This window comes from Gavia stellata, chromosome 1 (assembly GCF_030936135.1).
Source record: "Gavia stellata isolate bGavSte3 chromosome 1, bGavSte3.hap2, whole genome shotgun sequence".
In the NCBI taxonomy this organism is placed as follows: domain Eukaryota; kingdom Metazoa; phylum Chordata; class Aves; order Gaviiformes; family Gaviidae; genus Gavia; species Gavia stellata.
In genome coordinates, this window is record NC_082594.1 from 131891298 (window position 1) to 131913213 (window position 21916).

Below are 21916 nucleotides of genomic sequence, written 5' to 3' on the forward strand. Positions count from 1 at the left end.
CTTGATCTCCAACCCAAAGTGGTTTTAATCGACACCATGTTCCCTTTTTAAAGAAAAAATCCAGAACTTGGTACCACAGACCAAAGGACAGTACGCAACAGATGCTGCCTGTCAGCACTGTGGGAACACCTGTATCCCCGTGCAACTCTGAACCAACACTGCTAGTGCTGAGTAGTTCGGAACAACGCTGGTAGCTTCTTATTTTCAGGGATGCTGAACCTAGGCTGGCTGATCATTCTGCAATTTTTATTTCCTTTCAGATTTTAGTAGATCATTTGCACAAACACACCATGTTCACTGATAGTTTAGCAAGCACCAGTTCAGGGAGAGCCCTGTCCTCCCTGCTCAGAGCTGGTTTTTACTGTTTCTTCCCCTCTAGGACTGCTGAAGCTGGAGAAGTTCAAGAAAGATGCCAGTTTCACATTCCATTTGAAAATTATTTTAATACTATAAAACTCATTTGTTCACATATTTTGTACAAAAGATGAGTTGTTTTCTCTTAATCACAGGAGAATCATTTCAACCTTGAGATTTCAGCTAAGTAGGTCCAAAACAAAACAAGACTGGGTTCTACTGGTTCTGGAGGGTCCCAATACAGCTCACCCAAGGTCTCTTTCCAGTTTGGCTCTCATGGTTATGGACCACCTTGATGGAAAATACCCCACATCATTGACTCTTCGGAGGCTTGTAGTGAATTCGGCAACGCTCATTAAATACCTGAGACAGCAAAACAGAAGAGCAGAAGCGAATCAGCCTTCATCCAGGAGATGAGCAGAACTTCAGAGCTAGTTCAGGCAACTACCTCTTCACGTAGCACCCATCTCAAGCTGCCCAGCCCTGCTGTACCAATAAAAGGTACTTACCAAGGCATCTGTCTCCATTCACCTTCTCTCCTGGCTTTAGCAAATCCAAAGTTTGCAGCCTGATGCTGGGGGACTGCACAGCACTAAAAGTGTTCTCCCTCAGACAAGGTAGGCTCATAATCCTGGTAGTCTGTTATCATCAAAGATGCTGATGCCTTTTTTTTTTTTTAAAAGAGGGAGGGAAATTATCAGTGGAAGGCTCCTGACCGGCTGTGTTCTGCTAAGTTCACTCTGGCATTCAAATTTGGACACTGTATTCTACTCTTTCCTGAGCAAACGCATTTTACATTGTTGTGACCGCTAAGAAGAGGCGCAAGGGCTCTCGGAAGCCACGTTCACCCTTTTAGGTACCTGACTGCAGGTGCTAATGCTGCCAGCACTCCTATGCAAAGGGCACAATGCTCTTGCCTCACTCACCTCTGGCACCTTCTCTGGGTAAAATTTAGCATGCAGAACTAGAGACTGAAGATTGTGTTTATTTAGCTTGAACCGTAGGCCTTGTCAAGCAGACGGCTTACCCTAAGGAGAGCCAATAAATGTGACGAGTTAAAGCAAGGCAGTCTGAATCAAAAGCACAAGCCATAGGCTCACGCCAAAGTTACAGGTGCTCTTTAGGAGAGATTTAGTTATTTATCGGTTTTGGCTCCAAACTTTGTCCAGCGCATGTCCTGAAAAGCGACACGAGCACCATCTAGCACCGAGTTGAGGCACTGGCGGTCATTAGTTCCCCCACCAGCACTCCTGCAAGAGCACTGTTTTGCTAAGCTGTCCAGAGACTTTTCAGATCCAAATGCCTGTGATCTTCAGGATGTCAAGTTTCGTGAACTCTCCCATTGGTTTCAAGTGCAAAGTGAGTGGCCTTGTAATTTTGGGGAAGTTATGCACCACTTCATATAAATTCGTTATTTTAAACTGTATCTTCCTAGAACCTTCTACTGCTACGGCTGATCACCTTATTCAGAGCTCAGAGCCTATGGCAACTTCAGCAAAAGTGATGTTTGCAGCATGCATTAGTTTTAACATTGATTCCTAACAATTTTTGAGTAATTTCCAACTTATTTTCAGATTTAATTTACTTTAAGAAACAGACAAGTATTAGAAACAGCCTTCATATTGCAGAAAACAAAAGTTGTGATATAGTTTCTTTCACACGCACACAGCCAGCCTGTCCCACTACATTACCACATGCAATGGACACCTCTGGAAGAGTTAAGAGTATGTAAAGGTCTGAGATCAGGTAAGTGATAGAAGGAAACTGCAGAAATTAAGAGCCACAAAGGGTTCCCATTCAGAAGTATTTTAATACTAAGCAAATGGCACCATTTTTGTTCATTGTCTGTCAACAACATTTTAAGGGCATATATGTCTTAAAGGGTACTGGAAATACGCTCTGAAACACTGTAAGGGTCTCTTGCATCAAACAACATCAAAAAAATTGCAGCTTCCAGCTTGCTATCATGCAAACTTTTAAAGCATCTTTAACAGTACCTCTGCAGCCTATGGAAGGGAGATCAATACTGCAATCTTACTAACGCTGCCTCCTACTTTTAGGATCATTGACCCACAGACCTCAGTGTGTTACTCAGGCTGACTAACTCCATTGGTCTACCTGTGAAGTGCTGTTCTCATTTTTCAGACAGGAAAAACAGTGCCTGAGAAACCTTAACATTCATGTGACTATGCGGAACTTTGATTTTGCTGTCTTTTAGGTATTAATACAAAACACTCCAACGATAAACTCCAGTGTGGAGGTGCTGGGCAGAAACTAGTGCAAGGGTCTTGTTTTGGAAATCAATTCCTTGTTTGGTATCAGCCAACAAAATTCTGCCGCATGCATTTCTATAAAGCAGCATCTTTCTGTAGCAAGTGTTTGAAAATAACTTTTGGTTTCCTAATCAGATTTTTCCAATCAGTTTTCAGTTGGTTAGGGTTAATGTAAATACCTAAGTGTACTTTCCAACTAAAAGTTTGCAACAGTGAAAAACAGTCGGCGTCCTCACCTGCAAACCAATAACCACCTCCATGTAACAAATTGTACTCGGTCCACAACTAACTGTGACTGGGTTTAATTCCTTCAGTGACATATTTTTACAGGCAGCTAAATGAGACATTTATGCCTCTATTCAGACGGAGACAATAGCAGAGCTGCAGATAAAACCCAGAAATACTTTTCTCTTCAAGCCCTACTTTAAACACTAGCAGGCTAAGATATCCCTGCGCCATGCATACCTCACTATTTATAAACGAAATGTTCTCCATCTTCAGGAAAAATTGGACATTTCTGTCACTAGCAAAAGCTTAATGCAGCTACAGGAAATCACTGGCATCAGTGCTAACTTTGGTGCCAACTCTGGGCTTCCCCCCACCCCTTTTAAATAAAACTGACAGCGGAGTTGCCATAAAATGTTTGCCACTGTTGGCCTGCAGCATGTTGTTAAGGCTGTGGTGTTGCTTAGTCATATCTGAGCTGGCTTTAAATTAAGTAAGCTTAAGGGCATGATTAGCTTTTTCAGACAGTACAAAGGCAGTATTGACGGCAAAGCATACCTGGAAAAACGTGCAGACGCTCATCTAATCAGCCTGCATTGAGCTGTATTGTGGTGACTAGACCCTCAAGAATACACAAGCTGTACTGCATTTATGCTGATGCAATCTGGAGGACTAAAATCCTGAAGTAGAGATTAAAAAGGGAGCTGCAGCTACTACTAGCTATTTGCAAAAATCCTTTTTGCATTTAGAGAGGGTAGGAGGTTCTCTATACAGTATTGAAAGCTCTGAAAAGCTACAACAAATGAGAAAAGGATGCTAGACGTGAAATGCTGCAGTGACAGAATACAGCCACCTCAGGATTTAAGCTCAGTGTTAAGGTCACTTTATAACAAGACAGTGCCTGGGGCCATCAGTCCAGAGGGTGATCTGCCCTGCCCCTCTGCTGACACAGCAGAGCAGGGACAAGCCTGCCCTTTGCAGCAGGGAGCATCAGCCCAGGCCTGCAGAAGCTCCGTCAGGAAAAGGTTCAGCTTCTACAGCCCCACCCTCCTCTGGCCTCTGCTTGCTCAGAAGTGCGATCAGTATCAAACACAGCCAAATTTGAAAGATTCATCCCTCTGACATTGTTAGAGGCCCAGCAAAGCCTTACAGACAGGCCACCACATAAAAGACTACAAAGTCCTTAGCCAGGGTGCAAGGTGGAGAACGGGATCTACACAGAGAGTACTCCACAGTCCTTCCTCTCCCCTAAATCAGACGCTGTTCTTTCCTTTGCAGCGCAACTGAAAAGCTTTGATCTCTGCATCCAGAACGGGGAAAATGACTGACCTGAAACATTTCCCCCAGCACTGCCCTCACCTATTTCTAATTCACCTGCCTCGTAAGGCACCGGTCCCACACCTCCAGTGCAGGACTGTCTGTTGGGACAGAACACCATCACTATTTTAAATGACTGAGTACCTTCCAGCTTCTGTCGTTTACCACTTCTTCAACATTCAGCTCCGACTGCATCAATTTCAACTGCAGAAAGTAACAGATAAAGAGGTTATTGTCAAACAGGCCTCCCTGCAGCCTTCAGTATTTCTTACCAATGCAACTTTCTGGATCACAACCCCAGTACCAGGTGCGCATCCCCTCCGACGGCGCAAACTGAAGGGCACGAGGCGTAATCGTCCTGAAAGTCTGGCCCTTCCATTCAGCCAACACTCAGGGCAGACTGAGGTCTGCAGGGGCACGGCGAAGGCAGACTCGCAATGCAAGCCTGGCAGCAGTAGCTCCCGATTATTCATACTCCATTCTTAAATATTGCCCATCAAGATTTGCCAGCAATTAACTGATTAACATTAATGGCTTCACAGACAAAAATAACCACGCCTAATTCTAGCACTCAGCACGGGGAATGCCAGTGCCGGGGTTAGTTCTGCAGCCTTGAGTTGTCATTCTTCCACACGTACATTATTAGAGTCATATAGGGAGCTGGCAGCAAAGATAGGACTGAACACACAGATCTCAGATTCTGGATTTAGAATTAAGACCATAAAGAGATCCGCTCCACTTCCTTTGCCGCCTACTCTGTGCACTCACCGAAAAGAGGGTCTACGAGAACAGATCACGTATGTTCAAGCCATCTGAACCAGTTAATATGTTATGTGATCACAGTAAGACAAACCAAGTTTACACGGATGCAAAAGCTCCAGCAAGAAGTACCACAATACGCAGTTCTTGAGCATTCACTCGACTCACGAGAAATGTAAGAATCTCTTTGTCTCGCACCTAGGTGTGACAGTTGCGTTCAGGTGACCTGCAGTAATATGACACTGCCATGAGGCCCCGAAGCAATAGCAAGAGATTTAAGAACCATCTGCCACTTTTGCCTACATTTGGGATGTATTTTTGTTGGAGTCTTTGACACAACAGATAAGGATCAGAGTTTATCCATTTTAAATACATGGTTCCAACTGGAGAGCTGGTGAACAGCTGCAAGCCAAGACAGCAATCCCACCAAAACCCTTCCAAGGAAGATGTCCAGACGCACACAGCTAATACAGCTGCTGGATGAACTTTTACCTACTCAATAAGACCCCAAACTGTTTGAAAGAACAATCCAGCATCCACAGGTTGACCAGATGGCCAGGATCAGTCTCTGTAAAATAACCACTCAGAAGATCTGTAGCAGTTCAAAGAAAGGTTTTTTTTTCCTGCTGGAGGATGTGAATAGGTGTAGTGTCATCTGGACTGTCACATCAATTGCCTTTGACATCGAACCTAAGCAAAACTACTATTTCAGCCTTCTCCTTAAAGTTGCAGACCTGAACAGCAATATAGTGTTAATCAACGTGGCTATACAGGAGGGTTTGCTGATCTTTTTAAAACATACTCTGACATTTTAACAAGCCTTACTAATTTACTTGATAAAGCCAATAATCATGATGCTGTATGTTTTGGATTTCCAGAATTTATTTGGTTGGATATTTTATGACACTTCATCCAAGTAAACTAAGACGATAACAAATTAATACAATCATCAAATGATGTTTTAATCTAAGTGGATTAAAAGAACTGGCTGCTAGACTGACACTACTCCAAGTTTTCTTATTCAATGGCCCAGAATTAATAATTTTGGATGAAGTCCTCCAATTTGTACCATTAGCAGGATGAAAGAAACACAAATAACAAAAGAAAACAGATCTGTATTGCAACCAAATGAATATACATTTGAAATGCATAATCTTAACTGTAGGAAGTGTTCTCTCAAGATAGCTTATCTGAGTTCTAGGAAAAACACAAGTCTCTCAGAGAACAAAAAAAAAAAAGTGGGGAGACGACACTGCATAAAGTCCAAGTGCAAATTTGAGGCCATCTCATCAAAAGATTTCTGGGCTGTTTCCAAATCATGGATTGCTTTTAACATTTGAAATCACCTTCAACTATCAAACATTATCATTGTGATCCTCCTAGTGGTTTCAGTGATAGGTTTTGGGCTCAGTAACTAAACTATTTAAAGAATTGGCCCTGCAAACAAGATTTGTTGAAAATACTAAGCTACCACTAGTTTTCCAGACTAATATGGATGCCTGTTAGCAGTTCCATAAGTGAGGCTTCAAGAATAAAACCACTTGCCCGCTTTTACTACAGCTGCATCAGCATCCAACTGCTCTTTGAAACAGGGGCTACAACAGGCTCCTCTAGGAAGTACAGGAGGAAGTGGGTTTTGAGGTAGTTCAGCACCACAAAAACAAAATGTCAAGTCTTACAGTGTTGCAGCAGGGAAAGCCGCACCCAGGATATAGGACCATATATATATATCTATATAAAAGATGGTGGGATGTCTGGCTGTTATGAGAGGAACTCCCTGTTACACTGGAAACTCAAAGGCACCGGTTTAGAAACCCCGGTTAAGACAGTCCTCAACAGAGGAAGGCTCACTAAACTGCTGAACACAACAGACACACCTAGCCAGCGTATGCAAAAAAAAGCGATAAGCAAGCAGTCTTATTTGCTACGTGCTGCAAGCATGAGGTGTGGAAAAAAAATGTAAAGTGAACACGAGCCATATGGAGCAGGTCTGGAAGAGAAATCGATGGAATGGTTCACATCCCTGCTAATAACCACTCCCAGAGCTACACATGCAGTATCCTTTCCCCTGCAAAGGGGGCCCTGGAAGGGGGGCAAGAACTTCAGCGGGGCTCCCTTCGCCACTTCTGATACTCTATCTAGATCACCTCTGTTCAACTCTGGTGAGCCATGCTTTCCATCCGGAGGCCAGAAGGTTGGGAGGGCATTTGCACATTGAAATTCGTTACACAAACCCAGAAGTCTCTCTCACACCATCACATGGTACTCAAAAAATTAATCCAAGAAATACTAAACAACAAAAGAGTTGGTTAAGTGGAATTCGAGGTTGCCTGGCAGCTCCTCGTAGAGGACAGGAACTCCAGTTAACACACCAAGTAAGAACGATGTTTCTCAGGGTGATGATGAAAAGGGACAGTTTTAAGGCTGCAAGAGACATACACAAAAGCCGTATGTCATTATCTTCTGGTGTTTGCATCTTGGCACCCATACTTGCCCTTTGCAGATATACTAGTTTTACAAGCTCTCAAAAAGGCAAAATGAACCTTCAGGCATTTTGTAAGGACTACGCAAGCTCCAGGCAAGTTGTACGCTAAGCGGTGTTAGTCAGCGAAGGTTAGAGTCCACTATGGGGAAGTACGCGTTTCTCTACAGCATTTGTGTAATAGGATCTCAGAGAAAGCTCCACTTGCAGGATAAAAGCAACTCTGTCTTGAGGGCTAGGGGAAACAGTTCTCACAAACCCAGACAATAAGAACCTCGGAAAAGACTGCCTGAGTCAGGATCCACTTCAGGTTCTCTCCATCACACCGGTCTTTCCATTTGGGAAAGACATTCTTCTTCCTCTCTTAGTGATCTCTAAAACACTCCACCACTCACCTTTGTCTGCTCTTTCCTGAGTTGCTTTAATAACGCTACGTCATCCTGGGCCTTTTCCCTCTCTTCTCTGAGAGTTTTCACTACGCTGGAAGTCTGAGCGATGCAATTTTTGATGATTCTCTCTCTGCTGGTGTGAGCATCCATCAACTAAGTGAGGGGGAGAGAGAAAGTCACAACAACTAGTTCAGCACAGAATAAAAACCTCCGAGTTACTTTTTCTAAAGTCAAGGTGTTGCTGCGCCTATTGAAATGGCTTTGACTCGATAATCCGTATGTTGGAAGCAACGCTGCTTCGAGCAGCAGCTACCAACTTGATCAAAAGTCAAAGATACACATGAGCAGGCATCTTGCAAAGTAGCGCAAAAGCGTGCTAGCCCCCATTTTTGAAAGAAAACCCTCGTGTGGTTTTAAACTGAAGTAGCTGTTACATGCGCGTGTTTTAGCTGCCTAGAGAAGTCGAGCGTGCTAGTTATCACAGAACCACAGAACCATTAAGGTTGGAAAAGACCTTTAAGATCATCAAGTCCAACCACCAACCCAACCCCACCATGCCCACTAAACCATGTCCCGCAGTGCCATGTCTACACGTTTTTTGAGCATCTCCAGTGATGGTGACTCCACCACCTCCCTGGGCAGCCTCTTCCAGTGCTTCACCACTCTCTCAGTGAAGACATTTTTCCTAATCACAGAATCACTACGGTTGGAAAAGACCTGTAAGATCATCAAGTCCAACCATCAACCCAACACCACCATGCCCATTAAACTATGTCCCACAATGCCTCGTCCACACGTTCCTTGAACACCTTCAGTGATGGTGACTCCACCACTTCCCTGAGCAGGTTATTCCAGTGTCTCACCACTCTCTCAGTGAAGACATTTTTCCTAATATCCAGTCTAAACCTCCCCTGGCAAAACTTGAGGCCATTTCCTCTTGTCCTGTTGCTAGTCACTTGGGAGAAGAGACCAACACCTCACCACAAGCCCCTTTCAGGTAGCCGTAGAGAGCAAATTGGACGTTTTGGATTATTATGGATACATAAAGCATGATCTATCAAGGCAGCAGTTTCCTTAGAAACTGAGGATGCTTTACTGGCCACCGCACATAACAAAACATCAGGAAGTGAGCTGGAAGTTGAAGGAGTGCACACTCACAGACTGGTACAGCTCTTTACACGTCTGGCCGGCATCAACTTTCCCCACAAAGGAGGCTGTGGGAATCGTAGTGTTTAATTCGTGGACGATTCTGTCATCGATCGTCCTCATCACCCTGAGCAACTCCTGTAACAAAAAGACAATAAAAATCTTTGCTTCTGTGTCTGAGAAAAGCTTAAAACATTGTGCGAGTCTTTTAATAAAAGATTAAGTCGATCGCTTACAAACTGCAGAGAAAACCCCCCACCAAACGAACACCTTCCGCACGCAGGAGTACGTCCTGCAAACCAGCGGGTCTCCTCAGCAGCGAGGGCCGGGAACCAGGTACCTAAGGTCCCCCCGCAGCCCCCCGGCCCTGCCCGCCCCGCGGCCGGGCCCTGCGCCCGCCCGTTCCCTCAGGAGCCGCGCCGCCCCCCGGCCCGGCCGCTGCCCCAGGCCCCGCCCCCGCCCCTCAGCGCTTCCAGGCGGGAAACTGGGCACGACCTGCAGCGCGACGGCGAACCTCGAGTAAGAATTTTTTTTAAAAAACGTCTTTTTGCGGCAAAGGCGTTTAAGAAACAGGCCGCTTACCGCCGCCTCGGCGGCCCGGACCCTGCTCACGGCCCTGGCGGTACTCCACGCTCCATTAAACAACGTGAAGGCGCCCACGGAGGCTCCCACGCCGCGCCCCCCCCCCCCCCCCCGCCCAGGAAGGGACCCCGGGAGGGGGATCCCCCGCCCCGCTCGCTGCCGGGGGGGCACCGCGCTCCGGGCCCGGGAGCGAGGGGACGGCCGGACCCTGCCTCCCCCCCGCGCCGCCGCATCCCGACCGCTGCGGGAGGGTGACCTCGCCGCCGCCGCCGCCCTCCCCGGGGCGCGCGCTCTCCTCAGCGTTACCGGGAGACGGCGGGAGCGCGCCGGGCGCCGGCGCGGGGAGGCGGCGGGAGCGCGTCCCCCCCCCCCCACCCTGGACCCCCCCCCGCCGCCCCACGCGGGTTACCTGGAACTCGGCGAAGTCCTCGCAACCCGCCGCTCCGCTGGGCGCCGCCATACTGGAAAGGCCGAGGCCGCGGCGGCGGCCAATCCAGCGGGGAGGCGGGATGACGCGCGGGGCGGTGGGCGGGGCCAGGCGGGCCCTGCCTGAGGGCGGCCCCTGGCGGAGCGGCACCTCGGAGCGGCACCTCCGCCGGCGGCCCCGGCTGCGCGGGGCGCCTCCGCCGCTTCCAGCTGCGGGGAGGGCTCCGGCGGCCCCCCCAGAGGCGGGCCCGGGGCCGGGCCCGGCGCGGGGCCCGCGCGTTCCGCCGCGCCCCTCCAATCCCGGGGCCGGGGCGGGGCGCCGGCCCAGCGGTGACATTGAGGGGCGCCGGGCAGGGCCGAGGCAGCGCCGCCGGGGCGGGAGGCCGCGCCATGTGGGGTCGCGCCGGTGAGGGCCGGGGCCGGGGCCGGGGCCGGGGCCGGGGCCGGGGCCGCGCCGCCCTCTCTCTCCTGCGGCCTCGCCGGCCCCCCGTGAGGCGGCCCGGCGGGGAGCGCGGAGCGGGGATGCCCCGGGCGGGCCCGGCCGGGGGGAAGCGAGGCGGTACGCCCGTGTCTGGCGGGCACCAGCGGCCGAAGCCCGGCGGCCTCCAGGCTGGGGGAACAGACCTGGCGGGAACGGATTTGTGCCTCTTTTCCCTTCTCTGAGGACCGGGAGGAGGCTTCGGTTGCGTGGGGGGAGTCGCCTGCAGATTTAAACTTATTTTTTTTCAGAGCTGGCGTGTATTATGCCTAGGAAATTAAGGGCGAGTCCTTCTCATAGGAGAGACATTTTCTGCCAGCATAAAGAAGAAAAAAATACCTCAATTTGTATTTTTAAAAGTGCCCTTTTGCCTTTCAAAGTTGGGTGGGTTTCCCCCCCCCCTCAGAATTTTGTCATTATATTAATTAATGACTTAGAAGCTCTTTCTTGAGAGCATGTTTTCACAGATGAGGTGCCCTGTCCTTTTCTAATACATTACGAAGTAGGTATCTCAGTACAGCGAGGTTCTGCTTTTTTAGCTCTTCTCTTGGCTCCGTCACATCTGTGACTTGCTTTTGGGATGTGACAAGATTGGTAGAACGCTGGTGTGCAGCCCTTGACGTAGCACTGTCCAAAGTATATCTGAAGCGTATGAATAGATAAGTGCCTTGAAATGGTGATGTGCACTGTGTTTTAGAAATTGCTCATAGGCTGTAGTGTCGCATTCCCGTTTTTCTAGATACGGTTAATGAGCAAGCTCAAGTCACAGCTTATAGGCAAGCTTTAATTTCTTTGGTAGGCTCTATTACAACTAAACCTGGTGTTTTCTTGCCTAATATTAGATTTGTACCTATTGTTTTTCTTTCTCCTGTGTTTAAAAAAACAAACACTTTCATTTAAAAGCTAATATTCTCACTTCGTACTATTCTGGGTTAGATTTGGCCCCTTTGCTTCCTCTGCTTTCTCTTCCAGATAGGGCTGTTAAACTGCTGGGAAGAAATATTCCCTCAATCCTGAGGATGACTAAAGGTGTGGATCCGAAGATGAGCAGAAGGCTTTGTGTTAAACCCCAGGAAGACAGTCAACTTCAGCCGAGAAGTAAGAGTTTTTGATAACGATCATGCTATATTTCATGCCACGAAATACTTAAGATACCCAGGCTGCAATCATCTGAACAGGAATTTGGCTGACATAGATGCTAATATCCCTGATTTTGTGAGAGGCAATTCTGATCTTTAGACTGAAAAACTGAGCATTAAATTTAGCAATAAAACCTTGGTTTGTAACAAAGCCAGCAGTCAGTATTTCTCCTTGTGACGATAACACAGCTTTCGCTTTGTAGCAAGTCACTAGTATCTTATCTGACGTGCAGGCCTACACAGAGGCTCTTCAGCTGTGCTCTAGAACTGACTGTTCAACCCCAACGTAAACTATCGACGTTTAGGAATGTCGTACAAGCTAAAACACTTTTTTGCAGTTTTTCATAGTACAGCCAGCTCCAGCTGTTGACAAAATCGAACATGCTCTGAATCGTTGGTTTATCTTTAACGGTGGAGTTGGTCAGGGAAAGCTCAGGCCATGAAACGTTTTTTCCCTGTATACGGGACTGTCAGGATGATTTAATCAGACTCCCTGTGTAACAGGTTCCCTTCACGGCCTACTGATGCGAGATAAAAGGAGCACACAGATGGGCAGCATTTTGCGTACTTCTGTGTTAAAAGCATACTGCAGCTGTACTGGGTAAGACCAGAGGTCTCCATAACAGCGTGATGACTCCAGGAGCGGCCAGTAAAGGAGGTCTCTTACATTTTTGTGAAGACTAATAGGAATGGTGACCAGCAGCAAGGAGAGAGTATAGAAAGGGGGCAAACACAGTGTTTATCCCTAGACTGCTGTCCCAGAGATGGCATCTTTGTGTTTAATGGTCCTCACTGGATTTTTCTTTCATAAATTTGCCCAGTCTCTTGAAGCTGGATGTATTTTTAGCATCCGCATTTTCTGGGAAGGAATTCCTCAGCTGAACCATGCTGTGAGACGACGAGTACAGGCTTGTATTTGTTTTTGAACCTGGTGCGTGCTATTTTCAATCTGATGTTCCTTTATTCAGTACCCCTTCCAAAACAGGACCTGTTCATTATAACCCACACTCCCAACGTCACTTATGATTCTGGTGTCCTCTGTTGTGCTGAAGGGAGCTTCAATTATTGCTTTTCCAGGCCAAAGGGTCTCAGTCTATGGTACCGTTTCTTATACGGTGGCCACTCCATACCCGTGGTTGTCCTTGCCAATTTTCTCTGTGCCCGTTCTATTTCAGCTGTTTCTGAGATGAGGGATTGGGATTTCACAGGCTTTTCAAAATGCTGGAGTCATGCTTTTATACAACGGCGTAATAATGCTCTTGTATTGGTCTGTGTTCCTAATCATTGCTAATAATGCTGTTTCCTTTTCTGACTGTTACTGAACGTTTTGCCAACAACTCAGTGAAACCCTGAGGACTTACCCCTCAGCAATAGTGGTTAGGTTAGAATCTGTCTTCTGCACGTGAACGGGAATCGCTTCCTGTTTACGCACGTGGGGTTTCACCGGCCATTGCATTGACTCAGGATTCTGAAGCCCTGCGGCTCTTCGCACTCAGCCCTCTTCATGTTTCTGAATAATGTAGTGTTGTCAGCAAACTGTCTATCCACCCTACTTCCTAGATAATTCATGAATCCACGAGGCAGCACGCATCCGTACAGGATACCTCCCATTGTTGGGTTGGTGTTTTGTTGTGTTTTGTTTTTAAAAAAAGGAGGTGGGGGGTGGAAAAGCTGTCTATCTTTGCACTTTGTTTGCTAGATTTTAATGGTGTGTTATGTATGGAAACCTTACCGTATTACATTCTGAATACTTTTTATATACGGAGTTTGAAAATCCGAGCCAAAAATGAAGGGTCTAATCTTTCCCTATGGTCATCTGTTTGGTTATACCTCCAGATAAGATCAGATCCTACACTCCCTGGAAAAGTTAACATTCTGTGACGCATCGGTGCAGCATATTGGCTTTTCTGTAGCAGTTCCATTTGATTTATTTTTTTTTTTAGCTAATTTAAATGTAATAGGAAAACAATAATATCACAGCATCTTAGGAAGCTTACATGCTGGACCAGGTTCTGCAAATTTAGAGCTACAAATATAGAGGTCTTGGGCAAGACTTGCCTTTCCTTACATGACCTCAGGTTAATCCATATTTACAGGTTTGTTAATCTGACTGTGATACACTTTTTGTTCCCTAACCAAGTCTAGCAATCATACTTAAAATTCTGCATTGCTCACCCTAACTGGTTTCACTACAGCTGTTGGAATTCAGCTTCTCTGACTGTTGGTTTTGATGGGGGTTTTTTTGGTTTTGTTTGTGTGTGTATGTGTTTGGTTTGGATTTTTAGGTCGGTCTCCTTTGAGGGTGCCTGGACACAAACCTACGGACTGGGAGAAAAGATTTTTGTTGTGGGCAGGCCACTTCAAAAAACCAGAAGATATACCAGAGACTGTCTCGTAAGTGCCAGTTTTGAAGCTGTAAAAGAGGCGTTGTCTACGCAGGAGTAAGTTATTTGAATGCAACTCCAGAATAACTTTTCTTAAATGGAATGGGTTTTCACAGCTGAAAAATCTTACGCTGCTGTGTTTGGTGTGTCGTCTTGTAGATGAGATGACCTGAACAACTCTGTACTGCTGAGGTAATACATCCCTTTTGATTTTTTTTCTGAAGGGATGACCAACATCTCTCAGTTATTTCGTTAGAAACACATCACAAATCAGTTCATTTTTTAATCTCCTCTCCCAATCAAAAAAGCGTTTTGCAAATATTAGCATGAGCTTTTTCTAGTGTTTTTCTTTATATGTCAGTCTCCCATTGTGTGAAACTTTCATGATATAGCTATAAAATAACTGAAACTCATTTAAAATATTTATTGATGAATGTCTAGAGGGCATGGGCCAACTTCCTTTATGCTTGGAATTTAAGCTAACAAACAGGGGAAAGGCTCCCTAACAAGAAATATATATAGTCAAAATTTCCCTGTTGCTGGTGGAGTCCAGATGTGTGAAAAGTAGAAAATAGAACTGGACCTTCTAGTTTGCCTATCTAAAATGAAGATCAAACTTAGCAACAACAACAGGCAATTATTAATTTAAAAAAACACTCCTGGTGGTAGTATAGTTATCTTTCAAAACATGATTGTAATGCTTTTAAATATATGTATTTATTTAAATAAAAAAGATACAGTAAATCTTGTACTACTTGGGTAAGCAAACTGTTTAGCTGCCCTCTAAAGAGATGCTGTTTGTTTGGAAGCACAGTATGGGAATTGAAAATCCACCCATGTATCTAAGTTTTTTCTAAATGTATCACAATGGATAAATAGTTAAAAATTAATTCTTCAATGTTGTATTCAGTAATTTTTCTTAAAATTACATTTGAAATACATAAAGGTGTAAATTAGTAAAACTTATTAAATTATGTCAGTTGGTTATTTTTGCACACCAAACACTTGTTAGGAGTGTTTCTAAGAAAACAGAGTTAGCAGAGTGACTGAAGTCATTTCGATGGTTTATTGAAAGGACAAACCAACTGCTGATAAAAGCTGACCATTTCTGCAAGTCCCTGGGGAATTCTTGGTTTTATTTAGGCAAATAGTGCAGCCAAAGCTGAGAAGACGATTGAGAACTATAAAAGCACAAAAGCTTGTTTTCCTGTTCTGAGCTGAATTAAGAGTGGGTTGTAAGGGCTGGTGATATAACTCAATAATCTTGCAAGATGTGGTGATCAGAAGTAACTCATTTATTAAACAAATGTTAATCTTAGCCACTGAATTGATTTAAAATGCAAATTGCGTTCCGATAACTATCTTTTCCTCTCGTATATTCTAACGCATCCAAGGTACTTCAAAAATTAACTAATGGAAGTTTTTAAATCCTACCTCTGTGCATTTCAGCTTAATTGCAGCCTGCGCCCAAGTTGTTCATCGCAGATTATTAGCAAAAACAAATAACCTGGAAGCAAAACTTAACTATTAGTTTCACGGTAGATGGACTTGTTCCCTATGATCAGAAATCTTGTACTCTGAACTCAATACTCTGAAACAGCGATCAAATCACTTTTGCCCTCCTCTTCAAAAACAAGAACAAAACTCCCTTCCATTCTCAGGTCCTATTGATTTACCGTGTTGAACTATTGTGGATCCTTCGGTGTCTTTTTTCCTCCAAGTATAAGGGTCAAAATGTGGTAAAAGATTCCATGTTCACTGTGATAATTTTCCAGTTCCCTTAAATCCACTATCTATGTTAGTTTTGGGGTATAATTATGTAGTTCAATGCATTTATTCTTTCATCACATGATGCTGATGCTTTTCTAGTCATCTGTAATTTCATAATGTGCCAAATTTACTCAGTGAGAATATTAGACCTCCTTGAGAAGGGAGTCAGCTGCTCTAAATTCTGCAAGGAGAGTTAAATATATAGGGTATAGGTTTTTGGTTATTGTGGAAAGCACATCTAAAAGCATTATCCTTCATGGGCCCTTCTTGCATCAGTATCTCTAATACGAACTTTAAATTTGCTGTAACTGAGATGTCATTTGGGTAGAACGATCTTCAGAGATTAACCCCATTTAAAATAAATTATTTTCTTTAACTCATCACCTGTACAGCTGGACGGCTGTAAAAACTGATAACTCTTCTTGTGGAAGATTTCTGGTTTTTAAAAGATAACAGTAGAGTAGGCAACAGGTTTCCCAAAGGAGTGGTATAGCTACTGGTGTGGCTTGGTAAGTCCCCTAAAATAAAATAAAAAAAAAGATTTAAAGGGGTCTTCTGTCCAAAGCTGATGTTGGAAAGCTTACAAGCGCCCATGCCGCCTTAGTTTCTTAGGAAAACAGGTTATCTTAAGACTGTTTACTTTAGCAGGAGGGAAGTGGTAACCACTGGTCTTTTACCAAGTCCTAGTCAGAATTTCTGAGGAGTACTACATTCAGCAGCCCGTGTGTAATCTATAGCACTATCAGATCCTGTAGTAGAGGATTATTAGTAAATGCATCCCTCTCCTTTTCCTCATCTCCCCATAGTGAATGTACATATTTACATACTGCAGCCTTCCTCCTCAGCCTTGCAGTCAGGTGGTCTAGAAAGGCAGCAACGTCTCTTAACAATTAAATAGCCAAAAGTTTGAAATGTTGGGTTTGTTTCCAGCTTTGAGAGGAACTCCTTTGTGACCAGGCACCTCCCAGGGTAGCTGGGGGGTCAGCCTTTCCCATTCCTGTAAAACCTTTTTGTGAAAAGAGCCAAGTACAGTTAGCGTGGTACCAGATTACATAGATAGCACACCAGGAGAAATTTGCCAAATGGTTTATTTGGGTCTCTGATAACGAGTCTGTTCTTTTATTATTATTTCTTGAGGATCGAAACAATCAGAGCAGCGAAGACCACACTGCGTGTGAAGTTCAGCTATGTAATGATTGCGTTGACAATACTGGGATGCGTAGTCATGGTGATTAAAGGGAAGCAGGTAAGCACAGATTTTTGGCTGGTGAGTGCAAATCAATCTTGACGGAAGTTCCTCAGTTCCTCCTATGGATTGTTAGTACTGGTTTGGCTTTTTTTAGGTTTTACCACTGAGCAAAAACTAAGAGTAAGTCCTCCTCGTTCCCCAGAAGTGACCCTCATTGATTAATTTCCATGTCAGAAAAGGGTGATGTCACTATTAGACTGCATATGCTTCCTTTAAAAGGGAAAAAAAAAAATAGTCTTTTTTTTTTTCCTCACTGCAGTACTTAATTTTAGCTTGTGGTGTTTTAACTCTTTAATTTTGCTGATGTGCTGCGAGAGTTTGAAAGGAAGGAGCACCTTCTGTTGTGAGGATCCGGTAGGCAGGTAAATGCTCCTTGCGCCCATGGACCTATTACAAATGCCTCTCTACGTGCTGCAACACTCGTAGAATCAATGTAATGGAAACAGCAAATGAGTATGTTTTTCCACAAACAGACTTGAGATTCCTCCAAATCTTTTTAAACAGTGGAGAGATGGTCAGTAATAATTCTGTGACCTTTCATTGCATTAGAAAATAGTCTTCCTTTAGTGTGGATGGAACAACTTTTCTCCAATTATTATTGTTTGTTAAATTGAAAAACTATTTCGTAGAAAAGCTCCCAAGTCCTGTAGATGCTGAGCATCCTTCACTTGCATAGAACTTGGCAAGCTATCGAAGTTCAGCATGTGGCAGAGCTAGGTCTATGATGTAATTTGCATCGTATGAAGTGAGGAAGTGTAAAGTTTAAGATTCCAAGTGCAGCAGAAGTTAGTCATGCCTTTAATTTTATGCGTTTTTTAACATAGTTGGTATACTATTAACTTGGTGGTAGATCTGTAAAGAAGCAAGGAGTGCTTTTTGTGTACTGAAGCCAAGCTAAAGCCTCTCAGCAGCATTCGTCTCAAAGTCAAGGCACGTCAATATAACCTGTGCAGCTTATTGTCATAAAAAGCACAGTGGTAACGGAAACACAGTCCACTACATGCTTTTAAGGATGATTGGAAGCAGAAAACCCTGAGCTTAAAGCATCTACATGGGCAGAACCTTATTTGTATGCTGCCTGTCCCTGAAGCAGTTCTTCTGATGACAACGTTCAGATCTTGTTTCTATAGACGACTAAGCATCCTAGAGAAGCCTTAAAATGAGTTACAGAGTCTCAACCCCAGCAGTGTGAACTACTGAAGGGTAAAGTGACATTTCTACTTGTCAGAATCAATCCCCTATCAAAATGAAAAGGATGCAGCACTCTGAAACAGAACAGTGGAAAGGGTTTTCCCTGGTTTTAGCAGAAGAGATCAAACACTGACAATTCCCAGGGCATTTTTCTCTTACACTGGAGTAGTATGAATGCAAACACTGGGAAGAGAGCAGGACAGCTGCTTTGGGACCTGTGTTTTCACAGCAGCTGGTATCTATTATGTTTAACTTCCAATTTGTTTCCAGCACCTCTGACTTCTGAAGAGCAGTATTAAATACTGACCAGAAGCACAGAATACATCTGCTAGTGCTGTAACAAACAGGTTTAATTTATTCCCAGAGAAGCAATGAGTTTAAGCCAAAATAATCTGTGGATGTTTTATTTTAACCCTCTCTCTTCCTGGCGTTAAAGCTGACAGAACTGTGCCTTGGTAAGGATAGCCAAGCTATCTTGTAAACTATTGATTTGAGTTTCATCGCTGTGGTCCCTTAGGTGATACTTTCTGCTCTCGCTTTGTCATTATGTTGTAGGCTGTAAAAAGGCATGAATCTCTTACAAGCCTAAACTTGGAGAAGAAAACCCAATGGAGAGAGGAAGCTGCCCAGAGTACATCTGCTAAACCTTAGAGGATGAAACGAAGAGACCAAGGACTGGGGAAGAAAAGCTGATGACCTTTTCAGCGCTGGAAGGAGGATATAGTCACATCTTTCCTGTATGTTAGTTCTGTACTCTCACATTCAAGAAGGAATGAATACATTATCCTGTAATCATTAAAACCAGAAACACCTATTTTCCTTTCTTAACCACCTCTCCTTTCCTCCAAACCGTCTTCTTCGCAGTTAATGAAACAGGACAAGTGAACAAGTTGTATAGGCAGAATAGTTGTTTCCCACACTATGCATGAGATTAAGCTCCTTTAAAAAGACTGCAGGAGCTGTACCTGCATTTGCGGTACCAATCTCCTTTATGAAGTCTTAAGCTCACTCTTACCACTTACAAGACAGTAACTGGGATGCAAAAGGACAGCCCATTCCGTTTCCGCTTGTACAAACAAAATGCCTTTGCTGGGCAATCATCCACTTTCACTGTTTCAGGTCCCTTCCTGGAAGAATGGTGCTGTATGTATTCTCTATTGGTACAGGCTGCCTAAAATATTCCATTATGTTCCTCTTTGCGTAAGAGAGAGCAATTATTAGGGGAGTCCTTGAGTCAGGAATAATTGTGTGACCTGCATTAACATCATCAAAATTACCATAAGTTATTAGAAAGTCTGCTTTCCTGTTTGAGGTCCAGTATTTTCTGGCTGCATTTGTTTAAGTAAGCGAAGGATTACTTTTTGTGAAGAACTGCCTTCCTTTGATTAAAAACAGAAGGGGAAGCGATAGTGAAATGGCATTCCAGAGAACCGTGTGTTGCAGATGACAACCTAATGGTTTTTACACCAGAGCTGGTAGTGAGATGAGAGGAAGTCCAAGCCAAGGGAAGAGAAGACATGAGTATTTTGAGAATACTGAGCAACAGCCTCAGTCTATGCTATCAGATTTACTAGTTAGAGGCACATGAGTATGAGAAAGTGAATCAGGCATTCCTGCTTTCTGCTGCTGAGCTCTTTTTCCCAAACCTCATTTGGATTTGCATTTCCCCCCCCTTTTAAATTGTCACCTGTGCTTTCCTGATTCTAGCTCACATAAAGATCATCTGCCTCAAGTTTTAGAAGCAGCAGAGCCAGTAATACCTGCGCAAAGAGCTGCTCCCAACAGTCCTGTTTCTGGCATTTGTCCCGGAAGAGTCACATACTGTTCATACTGAACAGCCTGCTGCAACTGGAGACCAGTCTTTTTCTTCCTCCTTTCAGTTCATTTGGATGCAAATGTAGATTGGGACTGTTGGGACTGCTTGAAACTGTGTTACTTCCCAGGACTACCTGCTAACTGGACACTGGGGACACCACAACAGACGAGGCAGATGTGTTTGACAGATTTAGTTTGTGAACTCCCAGACAGTAGGAGGTAATTTTTTTTTTTGAAACTTTTTGCTGATTATTTTTCTTGTACTGCTAAAAATTAGTGCTATTGCTGAAAAAATTAAAAGCCCTACTAAAAAATGCAGGGTAAATCTTGTCTTTATACCTGGAAAAGAGACACAATAAGCTATCCAGTGCAGTCTTCTCTAGTACTTTGTCCTTTCCTCTAGAGCTAGAAAATAACTGCTGCAGTCCACCTTCTTGTGAGTTACATTTCTGGGTACCACTTGTAGTGATGAGATGTAACCAATCAAACAAGCTGCACAGTCATTCCACCACAGAAGCTATGAACTTCAGATGATACCAGGACCTGTTATCAGATTCTCTGCAAGGCAATTATCGCAAGTATGCGGTCAGTCAAACAGAGCAGGCTTCTGCAGATTTGTCCGTTGGTTTAGTACTGAGTGTAAGTCATGCTTAGTTCCACTGCAGGTACGTGAACAGATCTTTTGTGACAGCTCTGGTTCATTGCCACACTACTAAGCACACAGGTGGGAACCAAAAAAATCTTCACAGATTGTGTGCCTGTGCTCGTTTATGTATTAAATGAGACCAAAAAGGAGCACATGCACTTCAGACAGTATTTCAGGTTACCATGAAGAGAAACTCGTGTCTTGATTTATGCTTTGTGATGGCAAAGCTTAAAACCATGCATCTCAAAAATATCCCTTTCAATAAGCACCTCCAAGTGCACTCTGAATAGAACTGGCAGGTACCTCATCTAGTTTTGGAAATAAAACTATTTGGACTCATTCAGCTGGTAAAGCATTTCAAATAAAAATCCATAAAATAATGCTGAGAAAGCAACACCCCAGAGCAGCAATGGTCACCAGTTTTTCATTTTACTTAAATATCTGATTTTTTTTTTTAATTTACTCAAAAACGGAACTCTGGTCCAGTGGTTTGACAGAAGCTCCATGTAGAAGTCCTTCCTTCTATCACTCTGGTACCTCCACTATTTCAGGATCTACCATAAAACCGGTGCATCACTGCGCACATTTGTGTTTTCTTTCAGCTTCCATCTCAGTTCCAGAGTCCGAATTAAGAGCCTGAGCCATGGGGCTTTGTGCTGTCTGCAGCTTGCTCCCAAACATTTGCAAGTAGTTGGGTACTAGAAAAAATGATATAAATCTTTCTCAGGGAGGCAAAGAAAGAAACCACCTCTTTCCTAGGGTGATGGCTTCCAAGAAAGCAGTTCTAAACACAGACAGTGGTTAAAAACCAGCACGTTTCTGGCCTAAGCAGCTAGTCTAGCCGACTAGAGAATTTAATACACCTTATGTCACCTGAGTAGCTCATATCCTTAGCCTACACCCTTTTAACAGTGCTTAAGTAAGAACATACTAAGCCCTTAGAATGGGTTTTAATTTTCTTTCTCCCCTTTGGCTTGATCTGCAACACCGTTCACGTTTATTCAAAAAAGTCAAATTACCAATCCTATACCATATGCCATATTGCTGTACCTGTTCCAGAGGCAAGAGCTACTTCCCAATGCAATGATCAATCTGACAACTTGAACACTGCCTCAAAAGAGCATGCAGGAGCCCTGTGGACATAGCCATAGCAGTACATAAAGAAGTCCTCTTTACTTTCCTACTAAGACTCGGGCATCTGAAGAAAGACCTTCATGTCTACTGGCTAAAATCGGCATGGGAAAGTACTAACAATGTCTTGTGCCAATCCCAGAAGCAAAGAAACCATACA

The 21916-nt window shown here is 44.2% G+C and overlaps 2 protein-coding genes across 2 annotated transcripts; one reads left to right on the forward strand and one right to left on the reverse strand.

Moving 5' to 3' along the window:
- Window positions 1-429: 429 nt before the first annotated feature.
- Window positions 430-9996, reverse strand: MIX23 (mitochondrial matrix import factor 23). Its single transcript, XM_059815576.1, has 5 exons — window positions 9937-9996; window positions 8958-9083; window positions 7806-7952; window positions 4314-4373; window positions 430-717 (listed from the first exon to the last, which is right to left on the reverse strand). Exons 1-5 carry the CDS (start codon window positions 9985-9987, stop codon window positions 667-669), a joined length of 435 nt encoding a protein of 144 aa, XP_059671559.1. The 5' UTR covers window positions 9988-9996; the 3' UTR covers window positions 430-666.
- Window positions 9997-10324: 328 nt separating this feature from the next.
- FAM162A (family with sequence similarity 162 member A) lies at window positions 10325-18979 on the forward strand. The gene is made up of 5 exons (XM_059815586.1): window positions 10325-10359; window positions 11404-11529; window positions 13856-13964; window positions 16862-16970; window positions 18720-18979. Exons 1-5 carry the CDS (start codon window positions 10344-10346, stop codon window positions 18813-18815), a joined length of 456 nt encoding a protein of 151 aa, XP_059671569.1. The 5' UTR covers window positions 10325-10343; the 3' UTR covers window positions 18816-18979.
- Window positions 18980-21916: the final 2937 nt, after the last annotated feature.